A 20,676-nucleotide genomic window follows, 5' to 3' on the forward strand; every position below is an offset into this window, starting at 1 on the left:
CGCCTATATATGCTATTGCTACACCAAATTAAACCAAGACTTTAATCCAAACCACCAGCCAACCACTCTCCAACCTCGACTCCGATCCCTTTCGCCATCTCTCCGATCCAATCGCCAGACACGTTTACGCACCATTTCTCTCCAACATCTGCCGTTGTATTCCCACTGTTGACGCCCCCCGACCCTAGTCCCATGCGACTACCGCTTGCTCGTCCAGCGGCCGGTACAATTAGTCGTAGGCGGCGGAGCGTGGCAAGCTCTGTGTAGATTGCATCAGCAATGGCAGTGAGCCGTAGCGGATTCGCAGGTGGATTCGGGTCGATTGCGTGATAAATAGCAATAAGCCGCTCTAGAGGGAATGGACGGGCGGTCAGTATAGTGGATGGGCCGGTGATACCGGGGCCACCGCCCGAAGCAGACGTCGTGGCGGAGGTGGTAGCAAAGGCAGACTCGAGGATTGATTTTGTGATGCGAGTCTTTGTTCGCTTGCCTTTACCTCTTCTGCTGCGGACCGGGGCTTCCTCAGCTTGTTCGGCGGCTTGGGCTTGGGAGAGGACTTTTAGACGTCGTCGGTGGTGAGCACGCTTGTTTCGTGCTGATAACGAGGAAGAGGAGAACTTTGAAAAGAAGATTGTGTCGAGTCTTTGAGGAGTGTGGGAGGCTAGGTAGGCGGACGTCAAAACGAGAGTCGCAAAATATGGTAGGGATGGGAGAGGCGAGGGTGCTGAGACGGCTGATAGTAAGGATGATGGTTTGAAGAATGAGCCGTTGGTTTTCGGTGGAGGTGTATCTTCAGTGACGATTCGATGAACTAGCGCGGATTCGCCCTGACGCCTGAATAGAGAGCGATTTTTGACTAGGAGGCGAGAAAAGTCCCAGTCTTCGCTGTCGCCTGGCGGAGCCTCGCCGCTGGTAATTGGAGAAACGAATTGAGGCCATAGTTTCTCACATATGGATTTGAAGACCGGTATGGAGCTTGCTGTTGGTCCAACGAGGGAGTCGTAGACGGCAGAGACAAAGTGAGTATACAGTTGTACTGATGTCTCCACCGGCAGCCCAAGTACAGCCGGTGCACCTGCGTTCAAAATGATAGCGATCGCTTCCTTGCGTGCATAGGGCAGAAAATTGACATGCGGAACTCCGACTGCTTGTAGGAAAAGTGGACGAGGCGTTGAGCTGAGAATTAGCACAACAGAGAGGGGGGGAATCTACGCAGGACATGCACGGTTAGCCTTCTTCCAATGAGATAGCACCCCCCAACATACCATTTCCCCTAACCTAGCCAACGCAGACAACAAAGTCGGCGGCGCCTCTCGCTGTTTATCAATACCATCTAGAACCAGCACGAACTTTTCGACCCCCTTTCCAAATCCAGGACTTGGAGCAAGACATTCGCCCAAGAGAACCGCCAAAGAGCTAACGTGCTCACACCTCCCTTTTCCGAACTTCTCCCATTCGTCTCTCCGGCCTAGCGCTTCTAGTATGGCCCATAGTATCTTCGTCAATAGATGACGGCCTGTAATGCATTCTGGACTCCGGACGATGGCGTGTGGTACCTCGAGAGCGGCAAGGACGTTGCTGACGATAGTTGACTTACAAGTCGCCGAGATACCATGGACAACAATGGTAGAAGGGCTAGAGACCCCGGGCTAGTTCAGGTTGATAAGTCAGCGCTCGAGACCAGTGGAGGATCTTGATTTCGGCGTTGGGGGAAACTCACCGCGAGGAGGCTTGCAAGTTGCCGAGATTGAACTTCCCGACAAGGCCATTGCGGGCTCAGGGAATCCGAGACTTCGTTTGGCAGCATATGAAGAGATCAAGCCGGTGCCAGAATCTCCAAAGACCAGATAGAAAGCAGCAATTAAGATTACGAAACCGTTCAAGGGAGCCTTGCAAAACTCCAGATCAACGCCGCCGCGCGCATGTATCAGTAAACAGATTAGATCACGTGCTGATAACGATTCTCCTCGCCTCGATATATTGAATAGCCACGACTAACTATCAGTTGGTCCTGACTCGCAAGTACTGTAGAGAATCTAGCGGATCTACGATGTCTATCTTGGAGTAACTAAATATTCATGATCCTAATTCAATATTGTAGCAAAGTCCAATTCTACCGCTATGGTTAGATGGTACAAGAAAAAGAGAGATAAATACAGAACAAAGGAGATCGAAAAAAGAAAGAGAGACATCTCCGGCTGCCTGTAGATATGGATACATCTAATCTACCGCATGTTCTGGTGACAAAACCGGGAAGGATGATATCGGAACGATAGACGTATCATCCCCTATGCATAGAAGCAGATGCAGGAACACCGCAGAGAGCGATGTCTTGGTTCAACGCTTGATGAACACAAGACCAAGTCTCGCACGAAGAACAACGCAGCATATTCCGAAATGGAATTCGGCAGGAATCAACAAGGGTAGCACAACTTCAGAATTTCCGATGAGGCGCAAGTTGAAACGTGTCAGTCTTCCCAAAGCCCAGGTCACAAACAGCCAAAAAAGGCAGAGGGAATTGGACGAGAAGGGACAAAACAACGAGAAATATCTCAACGTCATTGTCGAAGGACGTAGAAGGAAGCATCCAAGCGTTGGGAAAATACAAGACAGAGTTGGGAGGTGCTTCCAAGGCAGGTCGCACCGAATCCGTCACGAAAAGAACCCAAGAGATGCAAAACAGATTGCATAAAAGATAAAGATCTTGCTATGGTATCATTACCCTCGTGTTGACAGCAAGTCGAGGGTAGCCGTGAAGTCATCAAAGATCGTGGCGTCATAATTTCCGTATGAGTACAATTGAATAACGCAGGGGCTGGCAATCGTGGGCGGGAGTCGGGTTCTAGAAGTATGCCGCATACATCTGGTTCTGCCCACCAAGATTGCTGTTCGGCTGCTGAACGGTAGCACTGTATATCCCAGAAGAATTCTCACTAGCTCCAGAAGGAGTGTTCGAGGTCGAGCCAGTGCCAGACGTGGGAACGAAGTTTTGATTCCCGAACTGTGCGCCGCCCGCAGAAACAGGAAAATGGGTGTGTTGATACATGAACGACTTCTGAGGGGTCTGTAGAGGCCCCGGAAGTTGAGCGGAGTTCATCTCATTGGGAGTGACCTGCCCGCTCGTGGCAGCACTGCTCCGACCGGAACCCTCGGATGCCATGATCTTACCAGCAATCCGACGCCCGTGAGGAGTCTGGCGGATAGAAGGAAGGATAGGCCTAACGGATTCAACGATACGGGTACGCGTGTCTGCATCTGCAAAGTCCATAGCGGTTTGTACCACGTAGTTCGCAAAGGAGTCTCGGAGCATCTTTTCGAGTTCCACACCGGAGAGCATTTCATCGATCATCTGCCGACGAATGGGCATCTCCGCGGTGCGTAGACACTTCTCAATCACATTTGAGCTGAACTTCTGTTTGGAAAGGGCAGGAATGTTGCCACGGAAGGCATGGCAGAGAGGTTCGGTGAAGTGCGATTCAGCAAGATCGAGAATGTATTGGACAACGTAGTTGCCAAATGGGTCCTGAACGAGACCAAATGCGTTGTTCGTGATTTGAGAAATAAGACGGGCCCTCTGCTCTCCCGACGCGTGGTCGATACAGCGCTGCAACACGCAGCAGCCGTGTCGGTGAGTGCCAACGGTAACACAGTTAGCACCAACCGCATCGTAGATGAACTGCGAGTCTTCCGCAGAGAGTCGATTCAAACACTTTTGAATGACATGATTGCCATTCAGATCCTGGACTAATTCCACAACATGGTCTCTGAGGGCACAGATCACAGTCTGGGTCTGCTCTGGGGTGGAGATAAACTCGATCATCTTTTGCAACGCCCTTGTGCCATGCTGGTTTAGAGCAATCTGTACGAGGTGGTGAGCTGCGCTGTTGATGAGAGCAGTACGTTGCTCATCGTTGGAGTATTCAAGCAATTTTTGGCAAAGATAATTGCCGAACGGGTCTAAACGGCAGATAAATTAGTTGTTTGCCTGGTTTATTGGTTGGAACCGGGAAGACAAACCGGTCATGAGTTCAACAACGTGTAAACGTGTCTCATCGAATATCATCTGAACATGATCCACATTGCGCTCCTCCAACTTCCTTTGCAGGTATCTACATCCATGCTGATCCTTGCAAAGACTGTAAATTTCTCCGCGATAATGCTCGAGGGGATAGTTTGTGAAGCGAGCTAGCTGAGCCGAATCACCATCTGCATTCCTGCGGGAGCCCGCAGGTTTGCCTTGGTTATCGCCGAGACGATAGTTCCCGTACGACGGATAGCCTGCGTATGGAGATGGAGCATTGTATTGACCGTTGACCTGCATTGGCGCTCCCATGAATGGTTGAATACCGTACCCATAGAATGGAGGTTGGAAGCCGGCTAGGGAAGTCTGTGGTACAGCTGTGCTACCTGATGTTGTAGCGCCTAGTTGCGGACCAAATGGGGTTGCACTGGCCTGAAGTATGGTGGGCTGTACGCCTCTGGGATTCACATCCTCGCGTTCTGGCGAGTCCTTCTGCTGACGGGGAGTCATAGCACCAGGAGGGACTCTGCCTAAGTTGGCATTGTGTTGGTGATGGTATTGCTCAGCGTGCGTCTTCGGAGGGGTGATAGCAGGATTGAAGCTATCGCCTTTGACAGTAGGTAGGTCGTTCGTAGAGTACGACGACTGTAGAGGGGCAGGGCGACTCGAAGGAGTCGGTGTTACCGAGTCAAGACTACCTTCCGCATTAAAGAGAACGTTTGCTTCAAGAGAGTGTCTAGCGACGTGTCGGGGGTTGTTGGCGGCGGGAAGGTGAGAATCCTCTGCTGAACCAGCGAGCTGTCCAAGACGAAACATACTTAGAGCGTTCTGTGGCATGCTCTGATGAGAAGATCGATGGCGACTATGAGAATTCCAGGTCTCTGGGCCTGGCGTCTTTGAGTTCGCAAGGTCCAAAGCGTCAGAATTTGCGGAAAGCTGTCGCTGCATGAGCAAGTGAGGCTTGACTGCAAGGGAAGAAGATGATAACTTACAAAACCGGAACCCTCTCTTCGAGAAAGGATGGGAAACTTGTCGTCCGTTTCTGTGAGTTTGAGGTAACTTTTAATGTCAGGCGTAGGAATCCTATCCTCGTCCTTCAGGGTTCGATCGTCGTCGTGGTGGAGGAGGTACTTGGCCGGATTGAAGCTTTCAAGAGCCGAGGAAGTGTTGAAGCCAGCGTTGGATCGAAGCTGGGAACTCATTCCGGACGATGGCATGGAATATCGGTGAATTCTAGTATTGAGAGTAGTCAATAACACGGGTCATTCACAATCTCAAGGAAATTCCAGAATAAGGCGAGATCAGAAGAATGTTGAGGTGAATTGACTGGATAGCCTGAAGTGAACGCAGACAAGTGAATTTCGGCTGAAAAATGGCAACACAAATCGGGAGGTATCAAGCGAGGGGCAATGTAAGAGGGTAAAATGGAGGTGCAGACAAAAAAGCCACTTACGATGGTCCAGGGCGAAACGGTGAGGTGGGCTCGTTCCCGAAGTCTTCCTTCTCTGAGTTCCTACGAGAACCGGGAACTGAGTGCACAGCAAAACGGTTCAATGGAGTTTGAACAGAGTCGTGGTTCGCTTGGCTTGGGGGACTAGTCACAGAGGAGGCGAAGACGTTGAAGAAGCCAGGAGATGACGTGACACTGGATGTTGAAAAGCGAGTGGGTCGAGAGAAAGCACCTGGAAAGCCGTTCTCGCGTTCAGGAGGTGTTGTAGGTTCACTAACAGGTCCAGGAATGCCCGCTTTAGCAAGGTCTTTGGCAAGCTGATTCATCTCCAGCTGTTCCCTCTCGTGTTGCAGGTCCAGAAGCTTCATATCTTCCTCGAATCTCCGCTTCTGTTCTCGCATGTATTCAATGTGTTGCCGTTTCTTTTCAAACTGCAGAACAATGAGCGACAATCCAATTCAGAGTCTCATAGACCAAGGGGTATGTGATGAATGGGTGACGAGAAGGCAACAATAGAAGTGAAGAAGAGAGGGTGGGGTGTAACACCGCGGGTCAGGTGAGAACAATGTGAATAGGTGTGGAGCACAATAAGGGAGGGTCATTTGAAGTTTATTCTCAGAACACCTGCTTGACAATATGCTGGGGAGGCCTCAAGGTGTATAGTTCTGGGCGGAGGTATAATTGTAATCTGGGGCGGGCTTACCGATGAAAGTAGATCTAGAGCATCGGGCATCTGAGGGGCCGGTGCGGCATGATTCATATAGTTCCAAGATGATAGCTTGCTTGCGTCTGTAGTAAAACGTCGTTGGAGATTCGCACGAACGTCGCCTGAAGAGCGCGAAAATGCCGAACCAAAGTTCGAGTGACCTGGGGAAAGCGAAGTATAACCGGGGAACGGGGTCTCCGAGGGCGGCGAGCGGGGAGAGGGAAATCGAAGCTCATCGAGACGTTCACTAAGTCCGTTTTTGAAGGCCATGGTGGGCGGGCAATTGGAGGGCAATAATTCTTATAGGACTAACACATCGGAAGGGCCAGAGCGAGGCATATGTCAGCTATGTCATAATACAGTCTGGACGACGGAACCTAAGCATTGAGGAAGAGAGCAGAGGAAGCAGGCTCTGGAAAGGTCTGCAGGCAGGTCGGGGGCTCGATATTAAAGTACAAGACCCGAGAGAGAGAGTGTGTGTGGCTGTTGGCGGTGTATCCTCCGATAGCGACTGATGTAAGGAGTCACAACTCAAGAGGGGCGGAGGGGTGATTTGGCGAAGCAGATCTTCGGAAAAGAACAGCGACTCACCCACAATGAACGCCTCGATAATTTGACTTTCAGGGACGGGAAGAGACCTTGGATGGCCGATGTTTGGTTTGGACAGGCGAGTAAGGACTGTTTGACGGCGAACCGCGAGTTGTTCGCGCTCTTTCGCAGGCTTCTTGGAAATGCGGAGATCTTGATGGACGATGTTTGAATCACGGCGCTGACTTCGACACGGGACGCGCTCTCTGTCTTGTCGAGAGCTGCGGGAGAGCTGTAACAATAAACGAGGGACGGAGACGAGAGAAGAATAGATCAGTTATGACAATGAGGAAAGAAAAATAACTGTTATACAAATAGCATGCAAACTCCAAAGGAAAGGAGGGAGAAGCAGAGCAGGAGGAGAGGAAAGGAGGGCGAGAGGGGAAAACGACGACATAAGGACTGGAGTGGGCGGCGGCTGGGATTCCAAGCGGGGAGCTCAAGTCTCGTTTAGGCAGTGCTCGCCCTCAGCACTATCAGTTCCCAGGGGATCATGCTCTACAAAGACCAGGGATTTGGGGATTATCCTATAAATCTACCTGTATTTGATTCTTTCTTTAGTTTTTCCCTTCTCTTACATTCCATTTTGTCCCTGGTCTGTGTGTGTGTGTGTGTGTGTGCTAGAGTAGTTTCATTCCTTCATACACGAAAGTACCTCCTGATCTTCAGTCCCTCTGTCAACACGCTTGTCGCTAATCTATAAGTCATGGTATCTCTTCATGCAAGCTCCCTCGGTGTTCAACGAGTAGTTATACTACCACTACCCTGTAGATGAAGAGACTAGCGCGCAATACTGCCCAGCATCTCCCTGCTCTTTAGCTCACCTTGGACAGCTGGCCCGAACCGGGACCCCATTAGTGCGTTCTTCAAAGGAAACCAAATTCAACAATTGTGATCAGTGCGCGAGAGGGTCTATCCATTGCATGGGGCTTCTCCAAGACCCAGCTGGCCAGACTGTTGGCCGATGAGCTGTCTTGTCGACGATAATATGCCAACCCTCCAGCGCAGCCGATCATTTGCTTTTTGATGGATCAAGAGTTGCAGCGCTCTGCGCAGTCGATTGTGATTCGGCTAAGTGCGACTAGTTGTGACCTGGAGCTTTTGTGCTAATGCATTACTTTATTAGGGATAGAGTGGTGGCCCCCGTCATGTATCCAGGTCCGAACAGGGATCATGGAGTAGATCGCCCGCGTCAACCACCTAATCTTCTTGCCGGGCCGCTGCGAGATTAGCTGCGATATAACCCAATACCAGGCGCTGAGATTATCAAGGGCCGAGCTTCTCGAGTTATGTTGGGATAAAAGCACGCTTCTTTGTGGTAAAGCAGGGGGCTAGCAGAGGGGAGGGTTCTCGTTGGGTGCGCTGGATTGCTGGTCGAGAGCGTGGCCGCTGCAAGTGTTTCTACAGCGAGTGGAGACTCCAACCTAATTAAAAAAAGATGTGACGGCGGATCAGGCCCTAGATAGCCCACCGTGTGTAAATAGGTACGTATTGATTCTCGACTCTCGAGGAATTGTTTCAAAGAGGGTCAAATGTCTATCGGGGAAGTAGCTCGCACAGAAGTCGAAAGCTAGCCGTCTTGGTCAAGAGAGCATGCTGCGTTCCTGTAACTCCACGACCAGGGGTACCACCAAGTCAACAATTATGGATTGCCACGCGCGACCCAGAGGTTCGCGACAAACAACCCAGCGGTCCTGTTGTATTAGTCACATGTCATTTGTCTCATCCCCGCAACCGACTTGAGTTTTGCTGACAGGAGAGCTCTGTTTTCAACTTGATAGGGTTGTGTGTGTGTGTGTGTGTGTGAGTATCAAGAGGAGCACTGAATCCTCTCAAGACACAAATGATCAAAGGAACGCTGACGATTGTCTCATCACAGGCTGATGCAATGCCACTCAGGATGAAGCCATTGGAGATTCCAGAGCGAATTGATGAGCAGTCCGAGCATGATGCAACGCTGATTGGTGCGGCCAGGGAGAAGCGGTGTACGATCTCCGGAGCCGTCGCGAAGGGAGGCGACTTTGACGCAGCTGGAGGCTGGCCCGTGTCTGAGGTGCGGTCATCGCTTCTTTCTGGTCAAACTGTGTCTTGAGAAAATGATGCGCAAAAGCCTAGCCTTGTTGTTGCGGTAACATGCCCTCTCTTGTTCGAGAAACCTGGAGGAGCAAGAAGAAAGAATATACTTGATACCCTACTGATTCAAAGTAGTTAGAAGAGAGCAAGCTTATCGATAGTCTTCGACTCCGCAGGAAGTGGCCAGGGGGCGATCCGATCCATGGGAGTGTGCAATCGCCAATTCTACCCTACAATGATCCATCAAAATGGTCCAGGGCGAGGTCTCAGAACCTAAAGGTTCGTGCTACTCCTATGGGCTTAGGCACAATTCAGCAGGGCCAACTGTTCACCTCCATGCGAGAACCAATCGGCTTCGGCCACTTCTTATCAAGCTGGTACATAGTTACTAGGTAGACAGCAGCTCTTTACTCGGGAGTCGAGAGGTCCAGTATACGTAATAACCCCCGATTTGTGCGGAAATTTGGCCTGCAGAACCACTCACCTAATCGGTGCATTAGGGCACTTTTCCTGTAAAGTCTTGTGGACCGTGGAGATGCTGCCTGAGCATGTCCATCTTCCGATTCCTCCAGTCTATATTCTTCTTATCCAATATGTGGCTCGGTCACCACTGATCACTAGCGGTGTTTCACCTGATAAAGATAAGAAACAACACTAAGTAAGAGTTGTAGTGGCCTAGCAGCACCATTCGTAGTATAGAATATGCTTGCTGCTCCATTCTATCAGGGAGCTGAAGAGCATGCGATCGCTGAGCTTGCATAGGTCAACTCGCTCGACCCCATCGTGAAAGATATCTCCTCCCATTTTGTTGTCATCTGCGGCGGTCATACTTTTTCGATCGACAGAAACGATCCGAGCCACTTGCCAACTGCAATCCATTTTCCTAACAATATTGAGATTGACATCCACCACCAGACGGTCTCATTATCACCAGCATATTTGTGATATTAATAGCAGCGTAGCTTTCTCCGGGTCATTGCTCGGATCCGCAAAACTGAGGTCTGATGTTTTAAGAATTTGGAGTAGACATAGCCGGAATAGGGGTCCGATTCTGTTGACTGGACGGCGCTTGTCCTCTCCCCGATGTTGACCAAGCCATAGCATGCAGGTAAATCATTGTCCTTTGGTATCCTCATCCCCATATGGCTTAGCACTTACGCCCTCTTTGTTGCTCGAGTCACCCAGAATACCAAAGCCGAACGCTCCTGATGCTGGCACCTTCGTGGTTTCGTTAAATTTGAGGGTAACATATTTACCAGGAGTGAGGTAGACGTTGAACCATTGTGGAACTTTCCGGTTCCCTCAAGCATCCAAACAGAGCCATTCTCGAAAAAGAGCATCCTAGCACGATACAACTTGGTGCACGCTGAGGGATCCTCGTCCCTAAGCGGGTGCTCGCATCGCTCACAGCGGCCCCCTCCCGTAAGCCTATAAGTTGCAAATGACAAGCTAAGGCCTATGGAGCATGCGGTATTTTGGTGAAGAGCTTGGTTCCTAATAGCACAACGAGAAGACAGCCTGCACCCCGGGATATGTAGAGCTAGAAATTTTCATGGCAGTCTAGCTGTATCACCATCAATGCCTTCCCAATAACTCATAGCCCTTTTTCCAGTAAGAATATTGATGAGGTGATTGTTAAGCTCTTCGCGGTGATCACAGCTGCCTGTCCCTGTCCCAATGGATACTCGGAAATTGTGAATGTGATTGGGATTTGCTGACCCGATATGTATATGACCTGGCATCTCTCGTTAATTGGGCTTCTAGGCAGTTTAGAGTTTTCGACATTAGAGCACGCGGATTTGATAACGTCCATTATATGCCCTGTATGCTATGGACTGAAAACAAAGTCAACCTTGTTAGCAGAAACTCCTATATAGTACTGTGTGCACTCGGAGCCGACGCTCTGCATCTGATGGTTAGCTGCTCTAACGATCACTTTATTCACCGGTTCCAAGGATATCGTCATTCCCACAATACGCTGTGACCCAAAACCTATGGGGAGTCAGCTAAGGACGAGCGCAAGCCCGAAACAACTCGGACAGATTTGATATCAGCGTAACGGATCAGAGATGACTGGCGGAGCTAGCAGACGCGTTCTAGAAGAGACAGCTGTACCGTAGTCATCATATTACAATGACTAGGAATTAGATCCTGCGGCCTTGTTGCTTAGAAAACGCACCGACATGACATAGGGCTTGACTATCACGAGAACACAGTTCTTGCATTAGAACCAACTCTAGAGGGGGAAAAGATTTCCTGAACAGGCAAGGTGCGACCTGTGATTTGTTCAATCATGTCGAAAGAGCAACTGATGGCTATTATAACTCGAAGAAAAGACCCTTCAGCCTGTCTGGATGGGTCCAAAAGCTGGATTTTTAATCGAGGTGGGGAGGGTGTGGAACCGCGTCCGATAGCACGAGGGTTGCGCTTGGGAGCTTGGGGGTATAAATTTCTGGTCTCCAATTCCCCCACCATGATGTGTCTCTTAATTTCTGGAGAATCTCAAGTCAACCTTGAGATTGCTGCCTCAAAGTCCTCGAGATTTCGAATTCGAGTTCCTCATTCTAGTTCGAGTTGACGAAGAAAATGGGTTTCCTCAAGAAGCCGCCTCGTTATGTTATCAACAGCATTTTATGTTCATGCGGTGGTCTGCTCTTCGGGTAAGTACTTACCCCTAGATTAGGGCGTCACTAAACCCTCACCTGCTAGAATGGACACTGGTATCATTGGCCCTGTGACGGTTATGAAGGGCTTCGTTGATCAATTTGGCAACCAGTCCGCAACAGTGCATGGGCTGCTGGTGTCATCAATCCTTATTCCAGCAGCTATCTCTTCCTTTTTTGCTGGATATCTGGCAGACAAACTCGGCCGTCCCAAAGGAATCAGTATCGGCGCTCTGATTTTTGGAATTGGTGCAGCTCTCGAGGCATCCGCGGTCCATGTTGCAATGTTTGTGGTCGGGCGCTGTATTGAAGGAATCGGAGAGGGCCTATATCTTGGAACTTTGGTCGTGTAAGTCCAGTCCTTAATTCAAATGTGGCGAACTTCCTGACATGAGCAGATATATCTGTGAAATCTCACCACCCAGAGTCCGCGGCGCGTTGACGACTGGTCCACAGTTACTTATTACATTAGGCCTGGTGATCGGGTTCTTCACCTGTTATGGGACCGCCCGAATTCAGTCCTCAATGTCGTGGCGGACTCCTTTCATTATTTTGGCTTGTCTTTCAGCAATTTTCTCCACTGCTGCTCTTATGTGGCTGGTGCCCTCGCCTAGATGGCTCACTATCCATGGTCGTAAAGCGGAAGCCAATGCTGCGTGGGGTCTGCTGGGTGTCAGTCAAGCGGAGCGTGAAAAGAGCGAAATCGAACAGGACAGAGGGTCGGTCATCCAAGGTCCTATCTCCCAGGACATTGCTGTGACCAATGTACCTAGTATGGATATTAGTGCGGCAGCACCACAGGCGGGTGATAGGTCAGTTAAGCATAAGCTTTTCGACATTTTCTCCAAGGATGTCCGCGCGCGCACCGGCCTTGCTGTATTCTTGATGGCAATGCAGCAGCTCAGTGGTATCGACGGCGTTCTTTATGTGAGTCCACCGCATCTTCTCAATTATACAACGGGTTTGCTGACCAGATCCTGACAGTACGCTCCTTTGCTTTTTGAGCAAGCAGGCCTTGCTTCTGCGGACGCCAGCTTCTTTGCGTCTGGCGTGTCAGCCCTCGTTATCTTCACCGTGACCATTCCAGCCCTTATTTGGGCTGACAAATGGGGCCGTCGACACAGCGTCATATATGGCGGCATTGGAATCAGCCTCACCATGTTCCTCATGGGCGCTCTCTATGCAGGCAGCGCAGTGCACAGTACAACCGGTGCAGGCCGCTGGGTGGTCATCGTGTCCATCTATATCTTTGCCGTAATATTTTCTCTCAGCTGGGCAGTTGGCATTAAGATATATGCAGCCGAGATCCAACCACAAAGAACCCGTGCCTCAGCAACTAGCCTGGCACACGGGAGCAACTGGGCAACGAACTTCCTTGTCGCTCTTACCACACCAATCCTACTGTCAAAAAGCAGCTTTGGTGCATATTTCCTTTTCGGTGGATGCTCGCTCATCACAGCCGCGGTTTGTGCGTTCTATATGCCCGAGACTAAAGGACGGTCGCTAGATGAAATTGAGGAGGCGTTCAAATCAAAAACAGCCAGCTCCTGGTCGATTAAGAAGGTTTTTCGGCCTATCACGCGAAGGGCACCGGAGAACATCCGGATGCCTGTGATATGACTAGCTGCCTACAACCAGGAAAACCGAGGTTGCTGAAGCCCGACGGGAATTGGGTGGTGCATTCATTGGTCGCAGCTCAACGACGAATATGAATGTATTCCATGGATTGGCAGCATCAAATCTGTCCCGTTGCTGGAAATGGGCATCGTAGATGATTCATAAACATGAACAAATATTAATGGCGCGCTAGCCTCTAGGTTCAGATCGACGGTAGATGGGTCAGAAACGCTCGGTCCCAACTCATAGTTAGTTATCTTAGGTACTTGTTACAGCTTGTTTTGGTTGGCGAGACTCGGCGCTAGCCGTATCTGGGGAGCTCTCTATTATGTAATCACCCCTCTTCTACAAGGGGAAATTCATCCGGAATTTTAGCAACTTTATTCTTTTCCCCTCGCCGATAAGAAAGAAATTGCGGTCTCACGCCTTGACTGCGATGCACTTCCGCTGACCTCCGATCCTTTCTCAAGAACCCGAACATCCCTAAACTAGCTGGCCTATAACCTATCTTCATAGGAATGCCGCCCCGGAAGAGAGCTGTTGCTCCTGCCAGCGCCCGGGCTGCGCAATCTTCAGAGGTATGACTCTGAAAATTCCTGGTTAGGCGCGATTTGTGCTGAGACTCATTATGATATACAGGCTCCAGCATCTGCCAGGGCAACAACCGAGACCGCACGACGAAAGCGCGCCGCTCAATCAAAGGAAGCAAGAGAAGCATCAAACGCCGAGCAACCTACACCAAGCAAGGAAGACAATGCCGCCGAGGAAACCGAGCCCGTGCCTGAGCCCCTACACCCTTACCGGCACCGCGACCCCTTCGACGCACTCCTAGAACCTTTCTACTACAACAAATCGCTGACTGACCCCATAAATACCGCCAAGGACAAATGGAACCTTTTACCAGCATTCCTAAAGGTCAAGGGTTTAGTGAAGCAGCACATCGACTCATACAACTACCTCGTGGAGGTCCAACTTAAAAAAATCGTCGAGTCAAGCAACACGATTCGGAGTGATGTGGATCACAACTTCTACATAAAGTTCACTGACATCTATCTCGGATTCCCTCGTCGCGCGGACGAGCCCCAGGATGTGCGTGCGGAGTTTGGCGAATCCACTGTGACTCCGCAGGAGTGCCGGCTACGTGACACAACTTATGCAGCGCCTATACAGGTTGATTTTGAATATATCCGTGGTCGGCAGAGGGTAAGAAGGAAGGGTGTCGCCATTGGCCGGATGCCGGTTATGCTTCGCAGCTCGAAATGCGTCTTGGCTAACAAGAGTCCGGCCGACATGACCGTGCTCAACGAATGTCCCCTTGACCCCGGCGGTTACTTTGTTGTCAACGGAACGGAGAAGGTGATTCTTGTTCAGGAACAGCTGAGCAAGAACCGAATCATTGTGGAGACTGACCCGAAGAAAGAGATCGTGCAGGCATCGGTCACAAGGTGAGAGGCTGACTTGTATTATGACTGAATCCGCCCTCTAACATCATTATAGTTCTTCCAATGAGCGCAAGTCTAAGAGTTATATCATATTAAAGAAGGACAAGCTCTATGTCAAGCACAACGTTCTCAGTGAGGACATCCCTATCGTCATTCTTCTCAAAGCGATGGGAATCCATACGGACAAGGAGATGATGCTTCTCGTAGCCGGCGTAGATAAGGTCTACCAGGAAGACTTCGCTATCAACTTTGAAGAGGCTATCAAAGTCGGCGTGTTCACTCAGCAGCAAGCCCTTGATTGGATCGGGTCTCGAATCAAAATCAACCGCAAGCAGATGTCCTACCGCCGGACTCACGTGCAAGAAGCTGTCGAGGCTATTGCATCCGTCATCATTTCTCATATCGAAGTCAAGGACATGAACTTCCGGCCTAAGGCCATCTATGTTGCGAACATGGCTCGCCGTGTTCTCATGGCGAAGAACGACGCAGCATTAATTGATGATCGCGATTACCTCGGAAACAAGCGATTGGAGTTGGCTGGGCAGCTACTAGCTCTCCTCTTTGAAGATCTTTTCAAGAAGTTTTGCTTCGACATCAAGATGAACATTGACAAGGTTCTGAACAAGCGCAACCGAGTCGAAGCTTTTGATGCCTGGAGTGTTATTAGCATGCACAGCAATCATATTACGCAGGGAATGAACCGAGCAATTTCCACAGGAAACTGGAGCTTGAAGCGTTTCCGCATGGAACGTGCTGGTGTTACCCACGTGCTCAGTCGACTGAGTTATATCGCCGCTCTTGGAATGATGACGCGTATTAGCAGTCAGTTCGAGAAGACAAGAAAAGTCAGTGGTCCCAGAGCTCTACAGCCCTCACAGTTCGGCATGGTCTGTCTGGCCGATACCCCCGAAGGTGAAGCCTGCGGTCTTGTGAAGAACCTTGCCCTGATGACACATATTACGACAAATGACGAAGAAGGTCCAATCAAGAACTTGATATTCATGCTTGGTGCGGAAGACATTCAAACTGTTGGTGGAAAGGAGATTTACGCACCCGGCAGTTACACAATCTCAATCAACGGCACACCAATGGCACTGACCCGGCGGCCAAAGTTCTTCCTGAACGCATTCCGCAGACTGCGACGCATGGGCAGAATCTCCGAGTTCGTGAGTATCTATATCAATCATCACCAACGTGCTGTGCATGTTGCTACTGACGATGGGCGAATTTGCCGGCCGCTCATCATCGTCGAAGGGGGCAAGTCCCGGGTTAAGAAGCATCATCTTCGGAAACTCCGTGATGGAACGTTGCAGTTTGATGATTTTCTTGCCCAGGGGTTGGTTGAGTATGTCGACGTCAATGAGGAGAATGACTCCTTGATTGCTATTTACGAAAAAGATATCACTGACACGACGACTCATATGGAGATTGAGCCGTTCACAATCCTCGGAGCCGTCGCTGGTCTGATTCCCTATCCGCACCACAATCAATCGCCGCGTAACACTTATCAATGTGCTATGGGTAAACAAGCGATTGGCGCCATCGCATCCAACCAGTTCCTCCGTATCGACTCTATTCTTTATCTCATGGTTTACCCACAGAAACCTATGGTCAAGTCACGCACAATCGAACTGACCAAGTATGATCAGCTTCCAGCTGGACAGAACGCCACTGTTGCCGTCATGAGCTACTCCGGCTACGATATTGAGGATGCCCTGGTCTTGAACAAGGGTTCTGTTGACCGAGGTTTCGGTCGCTGCCAGGTTTTCAAGAAGTATGTCACTAACTTGAAGAGCTACTCAAACGGAACGAAAGATATTCTAAGTCCTCCTACGTATGAGAACGACGCACCAATTAGGAAGCATGCTCTCTTGGAAAGCGACGGTCTGGCAGCTGTGGGAGAGCAAGTAAATGCCGGCGAGGTTTACATCAACAAATCCACCCCAGATCAATCGATGTCCTCCGGGTTCACGGGCTCCGACGCGGGCCGGCCAGTCAGCTACAATGCCACTCCAATGACCTACAAACTTCCTGACCCTGCCTACATCGACAAGGTCATGGTGTCGGTCACTGAAAACGAAAATCAAATCATCAAAGTCCTCACGCGCCAAACTCGGCGACCGGAGGTCGGTGACAAGTTCTCTTCCCGTCACGGACAGAAAGGTGTCACAGGTATTATTGCCGATCAAGCCGACATGCCGTTCACCGATCAGGGTATCAACCCGGATATTATCATGAACCCCCACGGTTTCCCCTCGCGAATGACAGTCGGAAAGATGCTGGAACTTGTCGCCGGTAAATCTGGCGTGCTCGCCGGACGCCACGGATATGGAACATGCTTTGGTGGTACCCCTGTCGAGGAAGCGTCCCAGATTCTGATTGACAAGGGGTTCAGCTACGGTGGCAAGGACTACCTCACGTCCGGTATTACTGGCGAAGCACTCCCATTCTACGTCTTTACCGGCCCCATTTACTACCAGAAATTGAAGCACATGGTTCAAGACAAGATGCACTCACGTGCGCGCGGTCCTCGTGCTATCCTCACTCGTCAGCCAACAGAAGGTCGTTCTCGAGATGGTGGTCTGCGTCTCGGAGAGATGGAACGTGATTGTCTGATCGCGTACGGTACCAGTCAACTCCTCCTCGAGCGACTAATGATCTCATCCGATCGCCATGAAGTCGACGTGTGCGAGCAATGTGGTTTCATGGGCTATTTGAACTGGTGCCAGCGCTGCAAGTCCTCGAGGAGCGTCGTGAAGATGGTGATTCCTTACGCAGCCAAACTTCTTATCCAAGAGTTGATGAGTATGAACGTCACAGCCAGGCTGAAACTTGATGATGAATTCCCTGAAACGATGGGTCGTTAGACGTCTTTATCTTGGTCGAGAAAAGCTTTTGCACAACTGGCGTTGGTCCTGTATTCTACTCGATATATGCATAGCGATAGGTTATCTAGAACGATTGAGCACGAGCAGTCTCTTGGGATTCTTGGCTCTTTTCATCCCTTTAATCTATCTAGGCGTAGGCTGCCACTCGGCAAATCCCTCCTCGCTCTCCTCACCATCTACCCCCTCTTCTCCTTCTCTCCCCGCACTCCTACACCTCGGCCAGAGACAGCACTATATATGCCCACCACACAACGTATTTCCCAAATTGCCACTAACCAACCTCTTTCCCCTCTTACAAAAGATGACCGAAATCCAAATCCCGCTCGACTCCCTCCCATCTCTCAAAGACAAAGTCATCCTCATCACCGGTACGTACACTACACGCCCAATAACCAGCCCTATCCGCCCACAACTAACGCAAACAACCCCCCAGGAGCATCCTCCGGCATCGGCCTCGCAACCGTAAGACTATGCCTTTCTCTCTCCGCAAAGATCATCGCCGGCGACATAAACCCTCCCCCCGCCGATCTAGACGCAGACGAGCCCTCCCTGCTCTTCGTGCCCACAGACGTCTCAAACTGGAACAGTCTCCGGAATCTGTTCGTGCAGGGCGTTAAACGATTCGGGGGGATCGACCACGTCTTTGCGAATGCGGGAATCGCACCGAGGTGCAATTTCCTCGAGGAGACGTTTGACGCAGCACAGGCACAGACAGAGGGAGATGCAGATGAGAATGCAGATGGAGAAAAGCTCCTCGCGGCTCCTGACCTCCGCACGATAAACGTGAATCTCATCGGGGTGATATATACCGTTCGACTAGGCGCGTATTATCTCCGGCGTCGACAGGCTACCAACCCACCCAGCGGTGAATCAACCGGAGACCCAGACTCAGACACGAGCACAGCGGCAAATAAGGAAGACTCGTCTCCAAGTATAGTCCTGACAGCGTCAGCGTCTTCCTTCCAGAATTTCAGCGGTGGCGACTACACAGTTGCCAAACATGGCGTGCTGGGAATTCTTCGTGCTCTTGTGGTCGACCTCCTCGTCGATACTAATCCAGGCCGGAAAGTCCGGCTTAATGCGATCGCGCCCTCGTGGACGGCGACAGGGATTGTAGCAGGTGAGGTTATCAGAGACCGCGGCGCGATAGTGCAGGAGCCGGAGGATGTTGCGAAGAGCGTGGTATTGCTCTTCGGGGATGAGAGAAGACATGGCGAGGTGATTTATAGTTGGGGCGGGAGGTACTGTGAGATCAATCAATGTAAAGGAGGGCTCTTGGATGGCGCGGCGAGGATTGTGCCGAATATCAAGGAGGAGGGGGCGGTTATGGAGAGGATTAAGGGGAGGTATATTCCGGAGAGTGGTTCGCGGTCTTAAATGACCAGGATAGTCTGTTTGGGGTTGTAGAGGGCAGTGTCAGATGTATTGCTGGATTTACGTGTATCTATCTAACTCTTCAAAGAAGTAAAGAGATAATGGTAGGCAGGTAGCCGTGTATCCAATATTAGAGAGTAAGCTGACTCCAGCAGCAAAGCTCCAATATAGAAAGAATTGAAAAGAGACATAAGGAAAAGGACGGTCAACGTCAGCGCTCTAGTAGCCCTAATTGGCTACAGGAAGAGTCTCGGCTGACTCTGGGTTCTTCAAATATAGCTTTACCGTACTCCAATAACGCTCCGGCTCAGCTCTCATGTGAGCCACATGTTGCGACCCCAGAAACTTCTCTCGGCGGACTATAAAGCCCTTCGATTCTGCATCCGAAGCGTGTATCTCCACGTCCTTCCAGTCGACAAGCTCGTCCGCATCCGAGTAAATGTAGCACCGCCTTGGAGGGGTAGTCTTACTCGATGCACGCATGAGTCGTCCATCGTTGATCACCTCACGAGCAATGCTGACTGCGTCACGAACACCAAACACCCTGCCGACCACTTTCCCAAGCACGAACATAGAAGTCATGTAGGCGTACAGAAGCAGTTTCGCGAAAATGCGAAAAATCCACCTCCTGGGCAAAATGAATGAGAAAGCCTTGATAGAAGCCGAGAGCGTGGCTGTCCCTGGAGCACTATCGATGACGGTAGAAGAAACACGAAGCGGTCGACCGGTGGTCTGCTGATAAGCTTCTAGAAGATGTGTCACGGCAAATACGCCTCCATTCGAGAACATGTGAAAGAATACAGGCTCATCCGCGGGAAGAGCTTTGAGAGCCTCGACAGCTGGAGCAACACGTGCATACTGCGCCCGCTTTGTCGGTCGAAGAATAAATTCTGAGGAGGATGTTCGGATGAAGATGATGGTAGCTGCAGGAGCTAACTCCCGGTATGTAGCGACATATTTGACGAGAGATCGGGAAAAGGCATTCATCCAGAATGCAATGACGATTGTTCTGGGGTAGTCGCCTGTATCGGCGGCTGAGGGGTCAGGTTCTTGCACGTATATGGAGTCGGAAAGCCGCTTGAAAGGGGCTAGATGGTCGACTTTCTCTACTGGCGACGCCATTGTGGGTAAAGCTGGGTAAGCTATCGAATTGTATAGTTATCAAGTTTGTATATCAAGTCGGTTCTTTCCAAAAGATTGGACCAGTAGGTGAAGTGGCTCAGGGGTTGTTTGAGATTATATTGGAGAGAAAAGCGAAGCAGGGCAAAGGCAAGAAGAACAGAGACTAATAAGAAGTAAAGGAGAGTTTGAAGGACTGAAAGTTCTAGCAAGGAGCGACAGTGTTTGTGGAACAGTAAGAACAAAGAGGCTGAAGACTCAAGAGATGCCGAATCTCTCCCTAACCTCGGGATCGCGAATCACGAATCATAACTATATTTCGGCCTGACATTTCAGGCTTCCACACGCTGCCTAGGCTCAGCCGTGCGAGCAAAGACCAGACAAGGTGAACTATTGAGTAGACTGCCGTCATAGTGCCAGAAGGTACTCGGGATGGAGGAAGGCGTGGGGGCTAGCCTGTTATTTTTTGATCAGGAGCTCTAGTAAGCAATGTTGAAGCTTATGTATGAGGTTACCTAAGGTTAAGATCATTACCTACAACTCTCTAGTCCTCTGAACCACAGTATAATGACATGGTACTAAACGAGGATGGGATGTTGAAAAGGCAGAGTTTTGTAAGAACATAGTGGCAAGCATATACCTAGATGGATCTACAACAGAGCGTCCATTGTATGCGCCAAGCATATATAGAAATACAAAACACCCAACAGGGATTGTGAAGACTTGGCTGGACCC

At 50.3% G+C, this 20,676-nt stretch overlaps 4 protein-coding genes across 4 annotated transcripts; 2 read left to right on the forward strand and 2 right to left on the reverse strand.

Annotated features, from left to right (window-relative positions):
* Nucleotides 1-6,447, reverse strand: BJY04DRAFT_225628 (putative RNA-binding protein; the record flags this gene model as incomplete). The annotated part of the gene is made up of 7 exons (XM_073718244.1): nucleotides 1-1,208; nucleotides 1,266-1,635; nucleotides 2,862-3,957; nucleotides 4,018-4,957; nucleotides 5,014-5,254; nucleotides 5,475-5,902; nucleotides 6,175-6,447. The coding sequence occupies 7 exons, from the start codon at nucleotides 6,445-6,447 to the stop codon at nucleotides 42-44; spliced, it is 4,515 nt and encodes a 1,504-aa protein (XP_073574198.1). The 3' UTR covers nucleotides 1-41.
* Nucleotides 6,448-11,548: 5,101 nt separating this feature from the next.
* BJY04DRAFT_225631 (DNA-directed RNA polymerase III core subunit RET1) lies at nucleotides 11,549-17,533 on the forward strand (the record flags this gene model as incomplete). Its single annotated transcript, XM_073718245.1, has 6 exons — nucleotides 11,549-11,850; nucleotides 11,900-12,428; nucleotides 12,486-13,000; nucleotides 13,654-13,696; nucleotides 13,758-14,563; nucleotides 14,616-17,533. The coding sequence occupies 6 exons, from the start codon at nucleotides 11,549-11,551 to the stop codon at nucleotides 17,425-17,427; spliced, it is 5,007 nt and encodes a 1,668-aa protein (XP_073574199.1). The 3' UTR covers nucleotides 17,428-17,533.
* Nucleotides 17,534-17,749: 216 nt separating this feature from the next.
* Nucleotides 17,750-18,825, forward strand: BJY04DRAFT_215356 (uncharacterized protein; the record flags this gene model as incomplete). The annotated part of the gene is made up of 2 exons (XM_073715453.1): nucleotides 17,750-17,816; nucleotides 17,882-18,825. The coding sequence occupies 2 exons, from the start codon at nucleotides 17,750-17,752 to the stop codon at nucleotides 18,823-18,825; spliced, it is 1,011 nt and encodes a 336-aa protein (XP_073574200.1).
* Nucleotides 18,826-18,849: 24 nt separating this feature from the next.
* On the reverse strand, nucleotides 18,850-20,353 carry BJY04DRAFT_182379 (TMEM53 family protein). Its single transcript, XM_073710325.1, has one exon. It carries the CDS (start codon nucleotides 19,942-19,944, stop codon nucleotides 19,051-19,053), a length of 894 nt encoding a protein of 297 aa, XP_073574201.1. The 5' UTR covers nucleotides 19,945-20,353; the 3' UTR covers nucleotides 18,850-19,050.
* Nucleotides 20,354-20,676: the final 323 nt, after the last annotated feature.

The sequence above is a fragment of the Aspergillus karnatakaensis genome (genome assembly GCF_047715665.1).
Source record: "Aspergillus karnatakaensis strain CBS 102800 unplaced genomic scaffold BJY04scaffold_10, whole genome shotgun sequence".
NCBI classification, from domain to species: Eukaryota; Fungi; Ascomycota; class Eurotiomycetes; order Eurotiales; family Aspergillaceae; genus Aspergillus; species Aspergillus karnatakaensis.

Bases quoted from the DNA above. Each gene is read 5' to 3' on its own strand.
- BJY04DRAFT_182379 (XM_073710325.1), bottom strand. From the start codon at position 19,944: ATGGCGTCGCCAGTAGAGAAAGTCGACCATCTAGCCCCTTTCAAGCGG.